The sequence below is a fragment of the Nymphaea colorata genome, chromosome 1 (genome assembly GCF_008831285.2).
Source record: "Nymphaea colorata isolate Beijing-Zhang1983 chromosome 1, ASM883128v2, whole genome shotgun sequence".
In the NCBI taxonomy this organism is placed as follows: Eukaryota; Viridiplantae; Streptophyta; class Magnoliopsida; order Nymphaeales; family Nymphaeaceae; genus Nymphaea; species Nymphaea colorata.
The window spans coordinates 12,522,125-12,544,542 of record NC_045138.2 but is presented as its reverse complement, the minus strand read 5'-3'; the positions used below and the strand labels follow the sequence as shown (position 1 = coordinate 12,544,542).

Below are 22,418 nucleotides of genomic sequence, written 5' to 3'. Positions count from 1 at the left end.
AAGGCGAACAGGTTTAGGCAGAGATTTTGGATGTTAGGGATGAAGGAAAAGAAAAGAGAAGGTTTCAGCTTTTACTGGAACCCTGCTGGTCGCCCAACTATTCTCCCGTAAGGCATGACGCTGGGAGGTCGGGCGGGGTTTAAGTTGAGGAAGCACACCTGTCGAGTCGTGTCCTTTGAGAGGTCACTTGCAATAAAAACAACTTAGGTCACGCAACATGGAAATTCGCTCGCTTGTCTCACGGGCATTTCTAGGCATTTACTACAGCCATGTCATCAATATTATTGTGTATGCTTGTATGAGATGCTGTCTTCTCAGAGCGCTTATAACCTGCCTTGGTATATATATATATAATGCTGCACAATAATAATTAAGGATGAATACAAGCGTCTGTCAGTTCGAGTTCGATTCGACTAATGAAACCTCAACCTCGACTGGGCTGGAGTTTGGTAATAACTCGACAGAAGCAGTTCAAGCTTGACTCATCAGTTGCATGTTAAACTCGAGCTCTACTTGATTAAAGCTCGATAAACTCGTTTAAATAGAATTGATATTTATCATTACGTATTGAGCTCGAGCTCGAGCTCGACTCGATTAAGGCTCGATAAACTCGTAAACATGTTTGAATATATCGACTTAGTTAAGGCACGACAAACTCGATTAAGGTTCAAACTCGACTCGGCAGTTATGTGTTGGGCTCGAACTCAACTCAATATTTGAACGAGTCGACTCATGAACTCGAGCTCGACTCATTAAGCAAATGACTCGATCCAAAATCATTTATGAGCTGAGGTTCAACGATTTGAGCTCCGTTGTTCACCCTAACAACAATCCCTTCATTATTTATTTCCGTAAAGGAAAAGAGTCACCAAAACTTCAAGATATATTTCTAGCTAGTTAAAATTAAGCCGTAACCAGATTCTTAACGAAACTCACGTCACAAAAACGTCAATCGAATATTCCAACTCTAGCTAGGCGTTCTCATTTGCATACTCTGTCTATATTTAAGGAATTCAATAAAGAATTCCCATTCCAAGTGTTCCAATTTGGTAGATACTTGCTATTTCGACCATATGTCGTTGGAGTCGATCCTAACAACACGAAACCCATGAACCGTGTAATTTTCCTTCATTCTGATCGATCCCCTGAATGCTTTTATAATTCAGTTCGACGTCATTAACTTTGGATTTCATGATACAGTTCTCATTAAAAAGTTAGACGTGGACATGTCTTCTAATGAGTAGGGAATGCTAATTATTTGAAACCAAGGATTTTCCCTATGATGAACTAATACAATTATCACTATACATGTAGTCAAGGGTGGAGCTAATCTTTTTTTTCCATGGGACATTAAGCATTAAGTTAACAAATTTTAATTGGTAATGAGACAGCGAATCGAGCATCGAGGAGCTGCCTTATATGAATGGACTCATAGAATCACCCAAGTTCAACCACTAATTTAAGCTTTGACTCATGGCGTCCCCACCTATCTATGCCCCTACATACAATCTAATGCAATGCATCAAACTACATCATGCTGCATAGGTGGGAGACTAAGCATCTCAACAGTCAAGGAAATCCTATATATATATATATATATATTGAATGGTGAACCAGAGTCACCAGCCATCTAATCAAAGACTTTTGATGCAACATTGTGGATGATTAAGACAAGAACAAGAAGAGGTGATGAATATTATCTAATATTAGTTTAAGTCTTTATCTTCTTGTTTTTTTCTCAACCATGGGTGATTATATATATATATATATATATTAGTGCATTCTTCTTTAATTAAAGAGACCATGAATCAGTTGATTATTTGTGAAATGCGTATGTGATAATTGAAATCGTCAAAGGACAATTTAGCATGAGCCCAAAGTTCGATTTGATGTGGCAGAATTTCTACAAAAAGAAAGGCAACTATCTAAAGATTCCCATCTGACTTGGAGTTAATATGGGGGTTTTGCACTTATTGGTTGCATGCGATTTGACACAGCGCGTACTGAAATTATCTGAATCCTACCCATTTGATATTTTTACTAATACATGTGTATAAACATTTGAATATCAAATTGCTACTTATGCCGGCCCCTTAATATATATATATATATATATATATAGATCCCTTTGAGAGTGATCGCATCGCGTGGCTTAAAGTTAATTTTGTAGCTATTGCAGGAAGGAGAAGGACAAATAGTTTTACGGAAATCGATCTCATCGACGTTTTATAGTTGCATACATTCGAATGTGGACTGAGAAAGACAAACAGGGAAGAAGAGGCATATATAATTAGTGGGCTGTGCCCACAGATCAAAGATATTCCTGCAATTGACCCTTGTTGCTTTCCGCAGCGCCAAACAAATTTTAGCAAGATAGAAGGGAACGCGAGAGAGAGAGAGAGGATTTTTGTGAAACCCACTTCATGATACTAGCCATTGTCACACACAAAAAACCTTTTAAAAAAACGTTAAATGCAATAAAAATGAAAAAATCTATCTTTTTTCCTCTGTTTATAAGGAACTCCAAAATAAATTTTCACATTTTTTCATTATTTTTACGTTATTTTTTAATATAAAACTTAAGTTAAATTAGTTATCTTAATTTATATCATTACTAAAACAGCATTTCTATCATTTTTATCAAGTTATTTTTTATAGTTTCATGTTAGGTTTTCATTTATTTTACTTTTTCTTAATTTAGAAGACTTCTTTGTGAAAGATAACTGAATTTTTTTCTTAGGTTTTTCCACAAATTTTGTTTTATGAAATAATACCTAAGAAAAAGCTTACAATTTAAACTCGTTAACAATAGTTATTAGTATCACAATATTTATTAATATGTTAGTGACTTACACCCATTTTTATCAGCAAAATTGCTTCCACGATAGAAAACCGCGAAAAATTAGCCAAATTATACACATATCCATAGTTTTCCAAACTAAGAATGTAGGAACACAACGCAGCTGTTCCTCGTCCTCTTTTTTTTTATTTCCATCAAATTTTCTGCCGTTGACTCTTTAAAGAGAGAGAAGGAAAACGTAAAAAAAAAAAAGTTTAAAAAACCAATTATGATGTAGAGAGGGAGAGAGAGAGAGGAAGAAAATAAAAAAAGGGAGGCGGTTTCCAAAGCGCTGGAAGTCTGAAATGAAACGTGGAATTGGTTTGGTGATTTTGAAGTCGTAGGGTAGGAGTCCAGCCGTAAAAAAGTTGCAGGGTACCCACCCTCAACTCAAGAACTCCGGCCATTTCCGGGTTTGGTTGGCGATAGAAGCCGTCAGGTTCTCGCTTTGTCGCTTCTTATAAAATATATGCCTTTCTTAGTTTTTTTTATTGCTACCGTAGTCCTCCCTTTCTTCTTCTTCTTTTTATTCTTCTTCTTCTTCTTATCCTTCTTCTTCTTCGTTGCCCTCACCAACGTCCAAAAGGTCTCCTTGCCCTCAGCCCCCCCACCTCTCCCTCGCGTCCGTGTCTTGACGCAGAGGGAGCGAAAGAGAGAGACCGACTCTTTGATAGCATGGAGCATCGACGGCCACCTTCACGTTTATGATCCATTAGCTAGCCTCCATCGCCATGGTGGAGAACACAAGCCGTCCTCAATTATATGCAGCTTCGTCTTTCAACAAGATCATCAGCAAAGGTTGACAGAGAAATAGGTCGAATAGATAAACAGATAGATATTGAGAGAGAGAGAGACAGAGAGAGAGAGAGGGAGGGAGAGAGGAACTTTCTTCTTAATCTTCGTGTGCTCTCCGCTTTTTCTTCTTTTTATGGTTGAAGTATTTTTATCATGGCCGCTGGTAAGGAGAACCAACTGCAGCTACAAGAAGAAGGGATGCTTCAGACTTCATCGGCGATTCCTTCAAATTTCATGTAAGAAAACGAACCCGATTTCTTCTTCTCCTTCTTCCTCCTCCTCCTCCTCCTCCTTTGGGACGTAATTTCTTTGTCGCCGCCTTGCTCGGAGCTTCTTTTTGTTTCTAAGCAGAGGGACACAACAATATGGAGGAAAGCCATTTGTCGTCTATTCGTCAATCTTTTGGTTGAAAGAATAATTTTTTCTTTTGTTTGATGATCTTCTGCTCTTTCTTGAGGTAAAAAGAACGGAGAGCAGCGGTAATAATGGGAGTTACGACCTTGGGGAGTTGGATGAAGCGCTCTTCTTTTATCTAGACGGCCATGGTCATCATCATCCACTCGCTGCACAAAGGCGTAAGTTCTACCTTCATCATCATCACCTTCATCCTTTTCTTTTCTAATTGAATTTTGACTGTTTCTGGTGTAATTGGTATGCATTTGTCAGCATCATTGCATCCCAAACAACATGACAATAAATGGCCGATAGGTCATAGCCGCAATTACTATTGTTCTTAAAGAAGGCTCTGAATCATCACAAACGCCATAAAGAAGGATGCTTAATTGGTTTAAAAGAACTATAATCCTGTTTCGTTTTAGGCCAACTTTCCCTCATCTAAACAACTTGACTTCACCTGCTTCAATCTCATGCTGGCGTTTCCTCTATCCTCCATTCTTTTTTCCAATCAGATACTGCATGATTAAAAAGGTCCATGGCTATCAAATGAAAAATGGACAAGGAAATTTTTGTTGTTCAATTTCTTTGGAGAAAATGAAAAGAGAAAGGAAAGAAACGACGGTTGTGTGTGGAGAGTGGTTTCGTGAAGGCACACGTTTTTGACCGACTGCTTGAGCGTGTTCTATGAAAAAGTGTGACAGAGAGTGGAAAGAAAGGCCTTGCTGTTTGGTGCTTTAAGAAACCCGGCTGGCTACTACTTGTGAGAAGGTCTTTATTGAGTCCATATCGTTTTGGCCCGATCGATTTTGAAGCGATTGAATACCAGCGTTCCGGAGACGCTTGAATTAAGAGGTCCGGCTGGGCTGCAGCACTCTGGTCTACTACTCTTTCTGCCTTCAATTTCCCAACCTGCATGCTTTTTTGTTTTCTTTGTTCTGCAAAACTTTTGTTGTAAGAGAACTAAGGGCGTATTTGACAAGGCTGAAATTGTGGAATTCTACAATTTTTTTTTTTTATAATGAAATGAGAATTGGGTTTTCAAACAAAGAATTTTGATTCCAGACTTTTAGGTTCATTCTTGAATCAAAATTTCTGAATTGTGATTTTAGAGTTTTGAAACTTTTACATCCCTCTTTAATGGGTAAGACCATTTTAATTCATGAATTTTAGAATTTTAATTTATGTTTTATCAAATGTCACATTTTTAATTCCAAAATCAAAATTATATGCCATCAAATACAAAGAAAAACTAAAACAAGAATTTTCATTTCAATAACAAATTCAGGTGTAATGTTGTTTTTAAAAAATTTTCATTATAGAATCAAAATTCAAGACCCTCAAATGCCCTTAAATATTTGGACAATATCAAATTTTGTTTTTCTATCTTCTAGTTTATTTGCTTTTAAAGTATACATCTATATATATATATATATATATATATATATATATATATATATATATATATATATATATATATATATATATATATATATATATATTTGTGAGTTAATGTGATGATATATCATGACTAACATAATTCTGATTGGAGCATTTTTTTGCAGAGAGTAGTTCAGTGATTAGACCACCAACTTTGAATATTTTTCCTTCTCAACCCATGCATGCAGATTCCACTCAAGAGAAGGTACATAACTCATGTGTTCATCTCTGGACTCTTTCTCTCTCTCGAACTTACACGCTCAGTTCTTCTGTGGAAGTCACGATCGTGCTTCTCTCCTTTCATGTTGGTGACGTGTGAGGAACAACATTGATTAAGAGTTCGTATTTTGGTCTTGCACAGGCGGTAATGGTCTTAGCAAACAGCAAAATTGAATCGGAACCCGTGCTGCCTTCCCAGGACAGAAACTTGCCTTCGAAGGGCACCTGTATCCAATTAGGGTTCGATTCCCCGGCAAGCAGCGTTACCAAGAGATCTTCTGATCAGGCCATGGAGTTGGCGAGTCCAAGAACGGACCGGACATCTGGGCGTGGAGTAGAGAAAGATGTCAAGGTACTTTGATGCGAAACGGGAATAAAGTAATAAAATAAATAGACAAAAACAAAACAAAGTTTCCTTTCTTTCTCTCTCTCTCGCTTTCTCTATTTTTCATTGATATGGAGTTGTTGTGTTCATCGATCCTACCAGAAGGATGGAAATCGCAAAGGTCCAACGTCAAGTTCAGATCAGGAAGGACCAAAAACGCCAGATGCCAAGGTGATGTATATTTCCTCTTAATTTCTACTTCCACCATGAAAAAACAATTATTTCTCCTCCCCATAATGTACATCTAAACCAGTTGACTGCTTCTGTAACTCGCTTAGACACTAAGAAGGCTAGCGCAGAATAGGGAAGCAGCAAGGAAAAGCAGGCTTAGGAAAAAGGTGCATTGCTTCACCAACTCAACTGAGACTTTCTTTTCTTTTCCAGAATATCCTTGCTTAGGCCCTTCTCAGTAACTTTCTCGTTTGGAGTTTTGCTTCTTTTAATTTTTTTCATATAAGTATGTGTACAGGCCTACATTCAGCAGCTAGAGTCTGGCAGGATAAGGCTAACTCAGCTTGAGCAGGAGTTACACAGAGCAAGATCTCAGGTAAGCAACACCTCTGGAAAAAGAAAAGTGAAGGTGTATAAGATTAAAGTAAAAAAATATATATAATTTCGTAAAAAAGTAAATCTCTAGTTTGATTCATGTTCGCACTATTCTTCTACATTTCAAGTGATGGGGTGTAGTTGTAGTATCCAAATTGAATGGTAGGCTACTATCATTGATGAGGCTGAAATAGTTTAAAACTTCGGATGTAAGGAATAGGAGGTATTCGGGCCTCTTTTGTAGATGGTGTATTGTTAACTTTGGCTTGCCCAAAAAAACATATCATTTGAAAGATTTTTTTTGAAAAGATTGATACTAAATATTTGTTTTCATCATTTGAACTAGGGATTATTCTTCGGGGGAGCTGTACTTGGTGAGCAAGGCTTACCTAATGGCAACACCAATTTGAGCGCAGGCAAGCGTTTTCTTCCAACCACTCGAACTCCATTATTCTTGCCAACAAACCAAATTCAACTGTTACCATTTAATTTTTCTTTTCCACAACGAGAACTCTCGGTTATTCCCCTAGAAATACGCTCTGCTCAATGCAATTATGGATAAAATACTGTACCGATTAAATAATATTTCTCCCGTTGACTTGATACTGCATCATGCATATTAACAAGCGTTTTACTCCGCTTTGTTCTGGCTTTCCTTTTTTTTTAAAAAAGTAGATGCTGCATTATTCGACATGGAGTATGCGAGGTGGCTGGAGGACAACCACCGGCTGATGTGCGAGCTCCGGGCCGCGGTACACGAGCACCTGCCGGAGAACGAGCTGAGGCTGTACGTCGACAACTGCCTGGGTCACTACGACGAGATGATGAATCTCAAGGCCATGATCGTCAAATCCGACGTCTTCCACCTTCTATCCGGCATGTGGAAGTCGCCGGCTGAGCGATGCTTCATGTGGATGGGAGGATTCCGGCCGTCGGAGCTACTCAAGGTGAGCAAGATGCATTTACACCATTGATGTTAGAGAGACTCATGGTTTTTGCAGCATTGTGGTTGGTGGAGTCATGTTTGAATATACAACATGCAACCACAGTGCCCAGCTAACCCCAATATTCGGTCCATTGAATGGGTCAGAGCCAGGAAATTCTAAGAAATCTTTTCTTTCTCTTTTTCGTCGTCAAAGTCCGCAAAAAAAGTGGGAGCTTGTGTGAACCCTTTTCTTTCTCTGGTTCTTCAAAATTGCCGGTTCATTTCGTTATTCTGTGATTGCTTCGTCCAAATGTTGACGAAGAAGAAGACGGTACCTTCAGGCAGTGGGTTGCTGGAAAGCCGATTGTGTGGGAGGCACGGGTTTCCATGGTTGGTCGGAGAGATGAAGCGATCGAGTTGTCTGAATTACTAACTCAATGTTCCCGTGGGAGCGCATCAGTCATTGGGGCAGGTTAAATGTTCCGGGCCGAACATTTGCCCCGTCTTATGTGTCAGAAATGGACGCACATCCGTTTCATGCATGTCATTTACCAAACCCGCCTTAGAACATTTCATCCTTTTTATTTGAAAAAGCTGAAAATCCGTGGTCAGAAGAGTTAGTTGTATATATATATATATATATATATATATATATATATATATATATATAGAAAGTTGGTAAAAACTAGACTTATTAAAATATTTTTGTGCAATCCTTATATACATGATCTTAAGAATGATTTGATGAAAAACATATTAAGTTAGTTGTTTTCTTACATTATTTAGTCGTTTTCTTACATAAATAATGTTTTTTAATAGTGAAAAAATCAATGGCTCTAACACCATCAAAACTTTGATGGTACAAAATCCTTTTTTTTGCCAAAGTGAATTGAACGAAAGCATGATTTATATTAAATCAATGTTTATAAACACAATAAAAGATTCGCATTTTGTTTTAAACACATTTGAAGATGAATTTAAGAGGTCTAGTTTTTATTCCTTACCCAAGTGGTCTGGTAAATACGAATCACTCTATGTGTGTGTGTGTGTGGGAAGCACCGTAGACCAAAAAATGAAGTTCAAATTTTTTTATTTTTTTTCAGGGGATTATCATATCAATTAATCCATATCTGTTGCATGGTTGGTAGCTCTAGGAAATACCTTATCATAGCTGGATAAAGACAAATTAAAGAGTTTAACAATTACCTTATTTCCCTAAGAAAATGCTTGTCGCACTTGCTAACAACTCTCCCCTTGAAATTTTTTGTCATTAAGCTGCATTTGACAAAACAAACAAATAACATGCACGATCTTCATGTTCAAATTAAGACATCAAAATTTGCATATAAGACAGCTTCACTTCATCTAAATCATATTTCGTCATGGTTCAAAACCCTACAGATTTACATAATACACATGTTCTAAAATCAACGGTCAAGCAGCTTTTGGCTTATAGAATCAGACCTAAACATGGTGTTGTGCTGATTCTTGTAATATACAAGGAACCCTGAAATCAAATTCATATCGTTGGTTTAGTTAAAGATGACTTGTGAAGATGAGTCCCTTCATAAGGACAAGAAGATAATTTTTTATATTCCTAACCATATCTCAGTGGAGTTGAGCGTTTATTGCCCTTCAGAGTTGCGTAAATGATGCCACAAATGATCCAAAGGTAAAGCTCAAATGGCCTTTGTGAAGATCAGACCTGAATTTTGTATTTGTAGCAGTTTCTCCATTAATGTAATTGAACGGTCCTTAACCTTAAGGATTCTTTTGTAAGCACCTACTGCGAAAAAGGCAAAACTGAACCAAGGAACATAGCTGATCGGGCAGGCGGCACAGTGAAAGCATGGTGTCAGTTCGATTCCCACTGGTGATGCTCCTTTGAGACAAGAAACAATGGGATCGCAACACTCTTTGACAGGTATATCATACCCTACCTAGGTTCCTGACAGCCCAACCGAGGACCCTAAGGGTAGGGGGAACAGGGAGACTTTTGGGGCCTCTTTTTTGAGTTGTGGGTTGTTAACCTCCTGCTCACCCATAGAAGGGCCTAGCTGTTTTACGGAAATTCTATTGTAGGGTTAGCTGGCGCATGTTATGAGTGCGGATTAAGGAAAAAAATTCAAGCCTCCTAGTCCTGTCTAAGCCAAGGCTGCAAATGATATCAATATTAACTACACTTTAACAGATTAATTTGGTGTGTTTCTTGTTCATTCCAACTTATTATTCTCCTGAATGATGGATTTTGATTTTGATATCATTTACAAACATGTGCTCCTCTGCATGTCCTCCTTCCAGATATTGGTTCCTCAAATAGAACCTTTGGCTGAACAACAGTTTCTAGGCATATGCAGTCTTCAGCAGTCATCTCAACAGGCAGAAGATTCACTGAGTCAAGGGATGGAGAATCTTTACAGGTCTCTCTCTCATACCGTTGCCTCTGGTTCCTTAAATTCTCCGGCCAACATGGCTAACTACATGGGCCAAATGGCGATTGCCATGAACAAACTCTCCAACGTCGAAGATTTCATCGTCCAGGTAACTTTACTGATGCCTATATCCAAAAACCTACAAGTCACTATGGGATATATAAGTTTGGGATGCATAGATTTTAATTTTGGAAGCTTTAATGTTAACTGTCTAAACTCTATATCTTGTTGCATATCAAAAGAATTAGGCATAGAGCTCGTAATGTTTCCATGGTGTTTTAACATGTACAGTCTGCATACATTTCTTAGATTTGTGAGAAGCATGTAAAAAAGAAGATGAACTTATAAATAACTTCCCATTTTTTAACAAATAACTGTCTAGTACCATTCAGGAATTTATGAGTGACCCCCTGAGTTATACCATAATGTTGTCCTAGCACAATGCACGCAGGCAAGTGGTAATAACCCCATGAGTTTATAGAGTAACTGTAAGGCACACCTTTCATGAATAAAAATGTTAACATATATCTAAAAACATTACTTTACTCTTATTAATTTCTTCAATATATTTTCTAATAAGTCAATTTGTCAACAACTTACATCTCAGACACTCTCGGCCTTTTGTCTTTATAATCAAACTTGACAAGAAAGATCACTTTTGGCCTTTTGTCTTAATATATAATCACACTTGACAAGAACGACAAAATCGTGAAAAGGCTGATCCAAAAATGCAAAACAAAAATGCCCTCCCCTCTCTCTTATGGTCATGACATAGAAATGAGCCCCAGAAAATGTGGATGCGAAACCTCTCCATTTCCAGTTATTTTTTGGTTCATTAAGAGTAGAAGGGGATCTTTTTAGACATATGTTAAAAGTTGAGTAATTTATTCTCTAAAAGGAACTATTGAAGATAAAGAGACGTGTTTTGAAACTTTGATAACTAAAACATTGGCACACATGTTGTGGCTAGGTGCTCATCACCTTCGCTATGTTGTTCACCACCTTAAAACTATCTAATTGAATGAATGAAACATTGAAATAATTGGGTATGTACATGTGACTTATTTGGAGTAGCAAGTTCGAAATCATTTCATTGTGTAACAATGGAACAAAAGATCAGCTTTTGATAATGCAAGAAAACTGGACGTGTTAGAAAAATCATGAATTTTTTTGATGAACTAATACATTATTTTGGACAGAAATTTTGCCCAGAACTTATATAACGGACAGTTGTATGTTTTGATTAACGACGTAATATAGTTGCTTGGAACTCATATTACCTAAGATAGTTGTATAGGCTGAGGCATTTATATTCATTATATCCAGAAACCATTTGTTGAAGGGTTGGCCTCCCACCTTTATGGATGCAGAATCCAAAGAATACAAGAAAAGTTTGCAAAGAATTGATGGTTAAATTAGAATAAAGAACAGGAAAAACCGGAACAAGCTCAGCTTAGTCTACTTTCAATGAAAATAAAGGAAAGTAGCTCATTAGCTACTTCTTATAGAGGATCCTGATTAAGCAGTGAATCGTATGGGCCACACTATTTATAGCTCCTCACTATGGTCCTCATCAATCTAAGTCATCCTCTATTGTGGGAGATTACCTTAATTTACCAAGGCAAAACTCTTTACTTACTCTTCTAGCTCTTCTAGTTGTCCATTCTTCAACATCATTCAATATAGTACTTTCAAGAAGTGTTCATTTCCATCAAACACCCCCACCTCTAAGAAAACCTCCATATTCACACCTCTCTTTGTTGAATAAATAGCAAATTGCTTATTCTTCCTTTTAGCTGTTAGCACTTGAATACACAGATCATCATGGTTAATAGCAAGCCAATCCCCTACCATCACTCTTAATTCCGACCACATTCTGTCTTCAGTCTTCTTCCTTTGGTTCTTCTTGACAGCAGCCATATATGCATCAATGTATCTTCTCCAAGCTTGCTTTGTAAGGAATGTTGTATCCAAAGACTTCCGAAGATGTAAGTGCTTTACAGCTGTGTTGTATAGCTGTCATACAACTGTATATATAACAAACTCTTGTATTTTATGCTCCTATATATATATATATATATATATATATATATATATATATATATAGTGGAATAAAAATAAAAAGTGTTGTTCGTAGTAATTATTGTCTTGGTCTGTGTTTCTTCATTCTGTTTTGCTCCTCCCTTTCTCCTACAAGGTACTGCTCCTTGTTTGTTTCCACAAGGTTCCTGATCTTAATATGGTATCAAAGCCACAATAAGAGCAGATCAGCTTGGGAAATCATCAACTCTTGAAGAAACACATCAACATCAATGGCCGATAGTGATATCTCCAACGCATCAAACCTTAGCTCAAGAAACTCTCACCCTGCGGTGAAGATGGTCATGAAGGATCCTGATCCAATGTTGGAAATTACGACGTCATTGCTGAATGGAGCCAACTACATGGTTTGGGTGGAGTTTGTAGGCATATATCTCGTCGGCAAGTCCAAGTTCGGTTACGTCAATAGAAAAATCTAGATGCCTCAAAAATAGACCCTAGCTATGAGGAATGGGAGGTTAATGACTAGGTCATAATGTCCTAGTTGTTGAACTCGATTGACTCAAACATAGCTGAGAGATTCTTGTTCCTAGTCTCTACTAAAGAGATCTGAGACTCTTTAGTAGAGATTTATGCCAAGCATCAAAACTTTGCATGTGTTTGTCAGCTTAAAAATGATCTTTATTTTAGTTCACTTAAGGCTATATAGGACAAGTTGGCATCATTCACTGACTCTTGATTTAGATGTACTCGAGCAAAGAACTGAACAAGATAGGGTGTTTAAACTGCTACCTGATCTAGGACAAGAGTTTGATAATCGCAAAAGCTAGATTATGGTGATCTATTCCTTCCCCTCTCTTAACAACATGTGCGTGATCGTCCACTAGGAGGAAAGAAGAAGGAAAGTCATGAATAATGGGTTAGCAATAAAGAAGAGACACCTTCAATGAATAAAGAGAGGGTTACATTTCACACAAATACTAAAAATCTTACTCCAAGTTAGAATGACAAAACAATTTTCATAGCAGAAAATAAACCTTCATCCTCATTCAATAGAGGTAAGCCTCAAATCAGTTGCACTTACCGCAAGAAACTAGGTCACACCAAGGAGAGGTGTTGGAACCTACACAGTGGACTTGGACGCTGATGCTTTTTTGGACAGCAGTGCGTTCAACATGATGACAATATTGCAGAGTTGACAAAACTCCTCAGACAGGTGAAAAAGTTCAATCTAGCTATGATTACAGACTTTAAATTAGACAAAGGTAACTTCCTAATGTCTCAGTCTTTTATTGCACACTTGAATCCTGAGAAATGGTGCTAAATAATGGGGCAACCCATCATATGATGGGTAACACACGTAGATTACTTGATATTGTGCATGATAATAGATCCATGTTCAGATTGCTGCTGATTCAATAGTTTCAGTTTTAGGACATAGATCAATTTGTTTTAAAAAGAACAGCATGCTAAATCAAGTTCTTCATGTTCCTAAGTGCTCAGGAAATTTATTGTCTATCAGCAAGTTAACAAATGAATTAGAGTGTTGTTTGATATTTTGTAAAAAGAATGTGATTCATCTAGATTGCCAACATCGTATGAAGATTGGTGAAGACACTGAAGAAAATGGCCTGTTTTGTAAAGTTGCCTCAATATAAGCATTTACAGCAAGAAATACCACAAAAGGACACCCATCAAATAAGGTGATGAAGACCATGTTTCCACTCTTAGGATTAGAGAGTTATGAGGCCTATATAATGGCCAAAATGACTTAGTTGTTTCTCAAACTCTAAAAATATATCTAATTCATGTTTCAATCTAATACACTCAAATGTATGGGGTCCAGCCCCTGTAATTGGACATGCTAAATATAAGTACTTTGTAACATTCATTGATGATAAATCTAGAGCAATTTGGGTCTTCTTTGTGAAAAAGAAAAGTGATGTGTTTATAGTTTTCAGTGAATATCATCAATTTGTTGAAACACAATATCACAAGAAAATAAAAAATATTAGGTCAGATAATGGGGGTGAATATGTCAACTTAGAATTTAACATCTATACTAGGAAAAAGAGGATCTTACGTCAAATATCATGTAGAGGTACACCCCAATAGAATGGAGTCAACGAGAGGATAAATAAACTACTCAACATAGCTAGATCAATCACGTTTCAGATGAATGTGCCTGCTATATTTTGGTCTAATGCAATTGCTTGTGTCTATTATTTGATGAATAGAACAAAGTCCGTTCAAAATATAACATAATAAGCCAAGCTCCCTCATGCATTTAAGAGTGTTTGGTTGTGTGTGTTATATACATTTACAAGAGCATGCTAGAAACAAGCTAGAAAAATGTATTGTAAAATGCATATTTCTATGATATTCACATAACAAACAGGGATATAGATATTTTGATTCAGTGAGAAAAAGGTATCATGTGTCAAGAGACGTTAAATTTATAGAAGATTAGTGTTACTACTTAGAACCACAAGTAGATGTTTTCAATAAGGGAAGTAGTTTAGGGTTTCACTGCCTATTATAAATAAAAATGAAGAAGTAGACATATCAGATTTGGTAATAAATGAGGCACAAAGAGAAGCAGAAAACAGAAATGAGAACATATTCAGCTGTGAAAATCATGAAACAGAGTCATGATGAACCAATTTTGCTAAGGAGAACTACAAGGGTAAGATAGGTATGAGCAAGATTTAATGATTTTCACCTATACACTGCAAAGAAGAATGTAGAATGTATTACTAGTGATAGATCAATCTCAAGTACAAACAAGCTAGGAGCAAGTATAGAGGTAGAACCTCAATGCTATGATGAAGCCAAACGTGAAAAGAAATGGCATAGAGCCATGTGTGAAGACCTAGCAACATTAGAAAAGAATGGAACCTGGGAATTGGTCCGACTTGTGAAAAACAAAAAAACTAGTGGGTTGCAGGTGGAGATACAAAATAAAGTACAATAGTAAGAGAAAAGTGGGGTGCTATAAGGTGAGACTTGTAGCAAAAGGATTCACACAAGTACAGGGAATAGATTACCATGAAACGTTTGCCCATCCAGTGAAAATGAGTTCTTTGAGAGTGTTATTGTTTGTGGTTGCAGTGAAAAGATGGAAGTTACACCGAATGGACATAAAGAATGCCTTTCTTCATGGGGAATTAGATGAATAAATGTACATGAAGTTTCCTCAAGAATCAAAATTGAAATTGATTCCAAACAACCCTTAGTATGTAAACTAAAAAAGTCACTCTATGGATTAAAGCAGTCTCCTAAGGCTTGGTACTTTAAATTGAGTTCAAAGCTAATTGAAGGATTCTTTAAAATGTGTACTATTGATAACTTAATTTTTTCTGTTGTTACACATAGATAAACAACTGTGGTTGCTATTTATGTGGATGACATAGTAATGGCAAGAAGCAACAAAGAGTTTGTTGATAGAACTAAACAGATGTTGAAAAAATAGTTTGAAATAAAGGATCTAGGAATCCTAAATTACTTCCTTGGTATGGAAGTGTCACATCTAGATGAAGGAATATTTGTATGTTAGCAAAAAATACATATGGGACTTAATGAAGGAAACATGGATGTTGAATGCTAAGGAGGCAGATACTCCCATGGAATTAAACCAAAAACTGGGTGTCGATGAGGGCAAATATGTTACAGAAAAAGAAAGCCGCCAAAGACTGATTGGTAAGAAAAGCTACCAAAGACTGATTGGTAAGGTTATATACTTGACAGAATCAAACCTGATATCACTCGTCCAGTTAATCTGTTAAGCCAGTTCATGTGCTGTCCTAGGCAGCCTCATTTAGAATTTATGTTGAGAGTTTTAAGATACTTGAAGAAAACTCAAGGTTAAAGCATTATGTTCAAAGAAATAACAACTTGAATGTATATGGGTATGCCGAGGCAAATTGAGCTAGCAATTCAAGTGATCGTAAGTCCACCACCGGTTATTGGTGCTTTGTGGGAGATAACTTAGTCTGGGAAGAGTAAAAAAACAAACTGTGGTGGCAAGATCAAGTGCAGAAAGTGAATATAGAGCAATGGCATTCAAGGTGTGTGAATGATTGTAGGTTAAATACCTACTAACAGACATGGGGGTAAAAATTTAGTTGGTCGTGATTCCCTTTTCTGACAGCAAGGCAGCTATACATATAGGAAACAACCCAGTGTTTCATGAGACAACTAAATCCATCAGAGAAGATACAGTAAGGAATCTCATCTGTACTCAACACCTAAGTTCTAAACAATAACTTGATAATATTATAACAAAGACTATGAGCAGAGAAGTGTTCAATAATCTAATAGACAAATTGGGTCTCTGCATTTGAGATCCAACTTGAGGGGGAGTGTAATAAATGTTCTATCCAGAGACTTCCGAAGGTGTAAGTGCTTTACAGCTGTGTTGTACAGCTGTATGTGTAACAAACTCTTGTATAAATGCTCTTTTATATATATATATATATATATATATATATATATATATATTCCAGAGACTTCCGAAGGTGTAAGTGCTTTACAGCTGTGTTGTACAGCTGTATGTGTAACAAACTCTTGTATAAATGCTCTTATATATATATATATAGTGAAATAGAAATAAAAAGTGTTGTTTGCAGTCACTACTGTTTTGGTCTGTGTTTCTTTACTCTATTTTGCTCCTCCCCTTGTCCTGCAAGGTACTGCTCCTTGTTCGTATCCACAAGATTCCTAATCCTAATATGCTTGAACTTTCCCTTGAGGTTTTTGCTATCACTGTCCACACATATTTATTCCTCATGCCCCTATAGGCACCAAATTATGGTGTGGAAGGTAATCCTCCAAAACCCGTTCATCCACCCTTCACTAAAATTTATTGAGAACCACATGATCGATTCTTCAATGAACTACATATGGGGTTCTTTCATATTTGAATTTTACTAATACCTGCCTCCAAACCAAAATGCCGAGTTTGCATGTAAAGAAAATATGGCTTGAGTTTTCCTCCTAACATATATAGATGCAACATCTATTCATCACTGCTAGACCCCATTTCTGCAATTTGTCAAGGGTCTTGCAAACAAACCAATTTTCCCTTCGTAGACACCACACCCATTTATGCCGCTCTTCTTTTTCATGGACTTTCTAAATCTTTTGTCACATCTTGTTTGTGCTCATTGTATCCATTTTAAGTCCATTAAATAACATTTCATCGCACCCTTTACACATATAAGTTATATCCACCGAACAACTCTCCAATAATGTAACAGAAACATGATTAAGAGTGTGATCTGATTAATGCATACGTTTGATTGCAAACTTGATAGTTTTTCCAAACTCCATCATCTCTTTTGTTTTGATCATCTAAAGGAGCCATGCATTAGCCCACCCATCTTGCCGATATCTTATTCTTCCCTCCATGACAGACCATGTGACATCCATAGCTATAGGGTCCCATCCCTTAATTCTTCCAAACCACCATGGGGCACCTCTCCTTCCCTTTACTGTCCATATGCTGTGAAATAACACATATTTATGAGCAGCAAATTTTGCCCAACTTTGATTCACATATTTTCTAACCAAGATCTCCAAACTAACTCAATTAAGTTCATGAATATCATATAAATTCACCCCTCCTTTCAGATATGGTCTACACAAAGTCTTTCAAGGAACCAAGAAGACCTTCATATCATCCCATGTTCTTCCCCATAAGTAACCTATCATGGATGCATTTTGTTTTTGTAAAATTTTCTCAAGGATTTTGATGACACTACTCCAAAACTGAATGACCTGATTAATGAAAAATTTAAGAAGACAACATGTCCGAGAAGGATAAAAGTGATATCTTCTATGGTACATGTTTATTGTCTACTTTACACCAACATGTGGCACCAGCCACCCTTTCTATCTCCTAGATCGGGGCAATGACAGATACTTGACATGGAAATTCACTATTTCCCAGCCTACCATTATTTTAATCTCCGCTTGCTGGTTGCCATGTCATTACTTCCATTAAATAGTCCTAGAAATAGGGGATCTCATTGCCAGAGACTCCTTTTCATATCATGACATTTGCTTATCATGTCATTTACTTGCAACGCAAAAGATATAGTCTCCACAAAGGCCATTACATGTCTTACCTAATGTTCAAAGAACCCCAAAAGAAGGGCAGAACTTGTTATAGGAAACTCAAGTTGAATTTATCATATACTTTCACTAGATCCAATTACATGCAAATGGATCCCTTCCTTAACCCACTCAATGAGTGAATAATTTCATGAGCCCTCATGACATCAACATATAAATTCCTCCTTGGCAAAAAAATAACAGCTCCTTGCCAACAATTCTAGCCAAACTTGCTTTTATTCCCTTAGCCAGCAACTTGGATGTGTACATGAAATTAACATAAACTAATAGTTGTGTATTGATTAATGCTTCTGGCATTTTCACCTTTGGGAATCAATACAATTCTCACGTTGTTTACTTTCTTAACTGTAAAATAAACACAAGTCATGTGCTAACGATGCTGAAAAAAGCTCCCTAGAAAGCCATCAAGACCAGATGCCTTCTCTTTATCAACTGAAAGCACCATTTTCTCATCTCACTAAGGGAAACATATCTCAACAATTCTGCATTTCCCTGGGCAGATATAAGATGCCCTTCAAGGAGACCTCACATCAAGTTTCCAGAGTCATCCTTTCTACCTAGAAGATCAAGAATAAATTTTTGAAACTGCCTTCCATTCCTTGCTAGTCTGTATAAATCCTTCCATCTTGATCTAGATCTAAAATGTGACTTTTGGCTCTTCCTGTGCCATTGACTCATGAAGCTCCTCCCAGAGGACATACAAGTTCCCTAACATAATTGTCTTCATCTTCAACCTTGTTTTCAATATGATTGAGCTCTTTCTTTATTCCTGCAATTCTTCTTGTGCCATTGACTAGGTGTGATGTCTATCGTTGCTATCTGTTGCTGTATAGCTCTCTCTCCCTCTCTCTCTCCCTTTCTCTCTCTCTCTCTCTCTCCACCTCTCTCTTGTATTTTATGCTTTTTTTCTTGTCACATCTTTTTTTATAACTTTTGATGATAGCATGTCACCTATTTTGATAATTATATTTTTATTTGGTGGCTTTTTCTTTCTCTGTCCCTCTCTATAACACACTTTATACAAAATGGATTCATGGTTAGACCAGCTCAAAAAATGTGGATTGTTTGAAAGCATTTTCTTTGTTAGTGGGGGTAAAAAAGTACTTTAAATCTTTTAATATTTAATTAAGTGTTTGCTTATATATAATTATTTTAACTTAAGGGTTTATTTGTAATTTTTTTAAAATATTAAGCGGTTATTTATTAAAACATCAAATGTTTAATAGTTTATGTAATTATTATTTAATAATCATCTTAGAAGGGAGATATGGTAGACACAACAGCTGCCAAATTTTTTAATTCCAAAGCCATCCTTGACTTTGAACATAACCCTAGCAGCGTAAACACACCTGATCTTAGCCACAAGGCCGAGAAATGTATGCCCTAGTAGCATAAAATGATTGAGATTTGATACCGAGTTTGGTATATAAAAGGGGAAGGAGGCCCAAGTATTTCTACGGAAGTATTCATGCCAATCCAAATGACCAACGGTTCGGCATACTGAAACTGATAGTTCTGTCCGGTTATTTTTGTGTCGAAAGAAATAACATATGAGAATGTCAGTCGAATGGCAGGTATGACTTCTAGTAAGCAAGCTATGTTATGGTAATCCGTTTGTAGTGAAACAAACACTTTTCGCTTCATCTCTTGCCTGCTTTCTGGGTCAATTCTTCTATGTACCTTTGTGTCTATCAGCGTTAAGCTCGTGTCTTCACAAATACTTCACAACCATTTGAATTATTTAAAGAAATGATTGGCAATACTTTTCCTGAGTTTATAAGCCATCTTGGTTGTGATCCAAGTTTAAAAAACAACTTGAATCGAGAGTTTATTCCCCTGACTTGGCCAACATGCACTGGGAGACTTTACAAAAAATGAAAAGCTCCTCATTCTGTAAGGATATTAAGGGTATAGAAAACTAACAGACCACTCACTGTTGCTGTAGATATTTAATATAAAAAAGTTTTTTTCTTTATTTTTATGGGCATTTTTTTGTTTGCCGTTAATGGGTGGTTGAATTCTTCTATTGCATGAGAAGTAGAGGCATGCATGTTTTGACCTTGAGCAATATCGCATGCATCATATATCTATAATAATCGGCTTGAGTCTTTTTATTGTTGCCGTAGATAATTTAATATAAAAAGGTGTTTTGTCTTTATTCCCATTTTTACTTTGCTAAACGGTTGGAGAATGCAGGCCGATAAGTTGAGGCGGGAGACACTGCACCAGTTGCCAAGGCTGCTCACAGTGCGGCAAGCAGCGCGCTGCTTCCTTGCCATCGGCGAGTACTTCCACAGGCTTCGTGCTCTCAGTTCCTTGTGGCTGGCTCGGCCCAAGCCAGAGTGAATACATAAGTGCGCACACACACACACACATACATAGGGACTAAGAACAAATTAAAAGGAATGTCCATTATCATCTCTTCCTCTCTCTGTACATGTCTGCCCACACCCATAAAGGCACAAATAGTTACTCTTGTATACAGAAGTATATAAATGGAGAGATGGTTATGTGCACTCGGTGGATCGTATACAGCTCTCAGTATATGACATGTAGACTCTTGGCAGACTTTCAGGATTCCCCTGACCTACTCCTAAAGAAAATTGTCATGTACACAAGCTTATGCACTTATGTATTGTGCCCCAGCTTGTGCATATAACCAGCTTTGTTATCAGTGGCCTTTGCATGCCAATTTTTGATACATACATGCTTACACACACGTCTCTCTCTCTCTCTCTCTCTCTCTCTCTCTCAGAATAAGAGAGGCACTGGATCCATATGTTGTTTGGATTACTGGAGGAAAGAGTGGAATGGCGTCAATTGCAGAGATCTCGGTTTTCCCATTTGTTCAGGAAGAACTTGAACAGTGTAAACCCATGTTCACACGAGAAAGTTTGGGGGCTGCTTTGTTGTCCGAGTTATCTCGAAGTGTACGCACTTTTTTTATAGTTTAAAAAAATCCCACAAAAATATGAGAGGCCAAGTGTCTTCTATTTTACGACACTTTAGTATATACATCTTCGTTGAAGATTCCGTATAAACGTGAGAAATGAAGTTGGTTGTATGCAACACTGCCGTCGACGATCTTTCGTCTCACCGAGATGTGAAATGGCCAGGATTCCTTTGGTGAAGAAGCCCACGTATGAGGACAAAAACGACCTAAAATGTTCAAAGTATTCATTTCTTCGTCAGCAAAGGTTTTAATACCTCGAAATCCAAGCGTATATTCGTTGTGAGAGTGGTGCAGGGAACTCACTGCCAGAAAACACGGTTAGGAGGTACGCATTCCTCGACATGAATGACTAAAAAGTTTTCTAGAAAAAAAAAGACCTTCATTTAGAGGCCATTTGACATCAATAACAAATTATTACTATCTCATGAACATGCCCAAGGAAAAAAGTGGTAGATCAATAAAACAGTGCGTTACAGATGAATCAAACCTATTTTTTAGTTATCCTTCAACAGGCCATAAACAATAATAATGAGCCTGTCATACACTTTTTTTTCCATTTTTCTTTTGCTTGCAGATAACTACAATACGATTTTCAAGCCCAGAAAACCTGACAGCAGATATGTAAATTAATCATTTTTTAAACCACTGATTATTCACTCCGTCAAAATGGTTCATTGGCACCGGTCTAGAACATCGGTATGAAGCCTTGCCATCACAGAAAAATCTTTTCATCGCCAGTAATGGCAATGATATTCGCAGCGAAAACCGTGGTGGTTGCAAATTGCAACATTCGTTCCTTTTTTACTAGCCACAGTTTTGAGCATGAAACTTAGGGAAGCCAATGGATTGGATTCGAATAAGATGTACTTTTAACCATATTTGCTTTTTCAAATATTCATATATTTGGACTTGAGTTCATATTTGAATATTAACAACGAAAAGTCATATCTAAATTTAAATCAGAAATCTAATTGCACCATTTGAATTTGATCTAAATCTGATTTTTATATTCATATTTGAATCTAAAATTTAAACCAAATTTGGCCCACTTTCAAAATGTAAGAGGATTACGTATAAGATATTTGTTTAAAAATAAATCTGATTTGAATCTTTATCTGAATCCGATCAAATATTTATGTCTATCTGAATACAAATCCAAATCCAATCAGATGTCATTTCTTAAATCTAAATCCAATTCAATTTCTTAGTCGGATATTAAACTTTTTTCCATATCTGGTTTTTTTTAAACAATTCAATAGGATATCCATTCCAAATCGGATATATTACAAACAACATGGAGGTACAACTTTATTTCA

At 36.8% G+C, this 22,418-nt stretch overlaps 1 protein-coding gene across 2 annotated transcripts; it reads left to right on the top strand.

Annotated features, from left to right (window-relative positions):
• Positions 1-3,182: 3,182 nt before the first annotated feature.
• LOC116246214 (bZIP transcription factor TGA10) lies at positions 3,183-20,823 on the top strand. Of its 2 annotated transcripts, none has more exons than XM_031617963.2 (11): positions 3,183-3,870; positions 4,100-4,209; positions 5,593-5,672; positions 5,829-6,038; positions 6,174-6,242; positions 6,350-6,409; positions 6,541-6,618; positions 6,964-7,033; positions 7,293-7,564; positions 9,844-10,083; positions 20,346-20,823. In XM_031617963.2, exons 1-11 carry the CDS (start codon positions 3,788-3,790, stop codon positions 20,493-20,495), a joined length of 1,422 nt encoding a protein of 473 aa, XP_031473823.1. In that variant the 5' UTR covers positions 3,183-3,787; the 3' UTR covers positions 20,496-20,823. The 2 variants fall into 2 exon arrangements, with proteins under 2 accessions (XP_031473823.1, XP_031473824.1); XM_031617964.2 differs by having other exon boundaries at positions 4,092-4,209.
• Positions 20,824-22,418: the final 1,595 nt, after the last annotated feature.

What these genes read in the sequence shown, in the direction of transcription:
- LOC116246214 (XM_031617963.2), top strand. Translation starts at nt 3,788, where the DNA reads ATGGCCGCTGGTAAGGAGAACCAACTGCAGCTACAAGAAGAAGGGATG. An exon ending in CAAAAACGCCAGATGCCAAG is followed by an intron (nt 6,243 to 6,349) that starts GTGATGTATATT and finishes TAACTCGCTTAG; the next exon opens with ACACTAAGAAGGCTAGCGCA. An exon ending in CAACACCAATTTGAGCGCAG is followed by an intron (nt 7,034 to 7,292) that starts GCAAGCGTTTTC and finishes TTAAAAAAGTAG; the next exon opens with ATGCTGCATTATTCGACATG.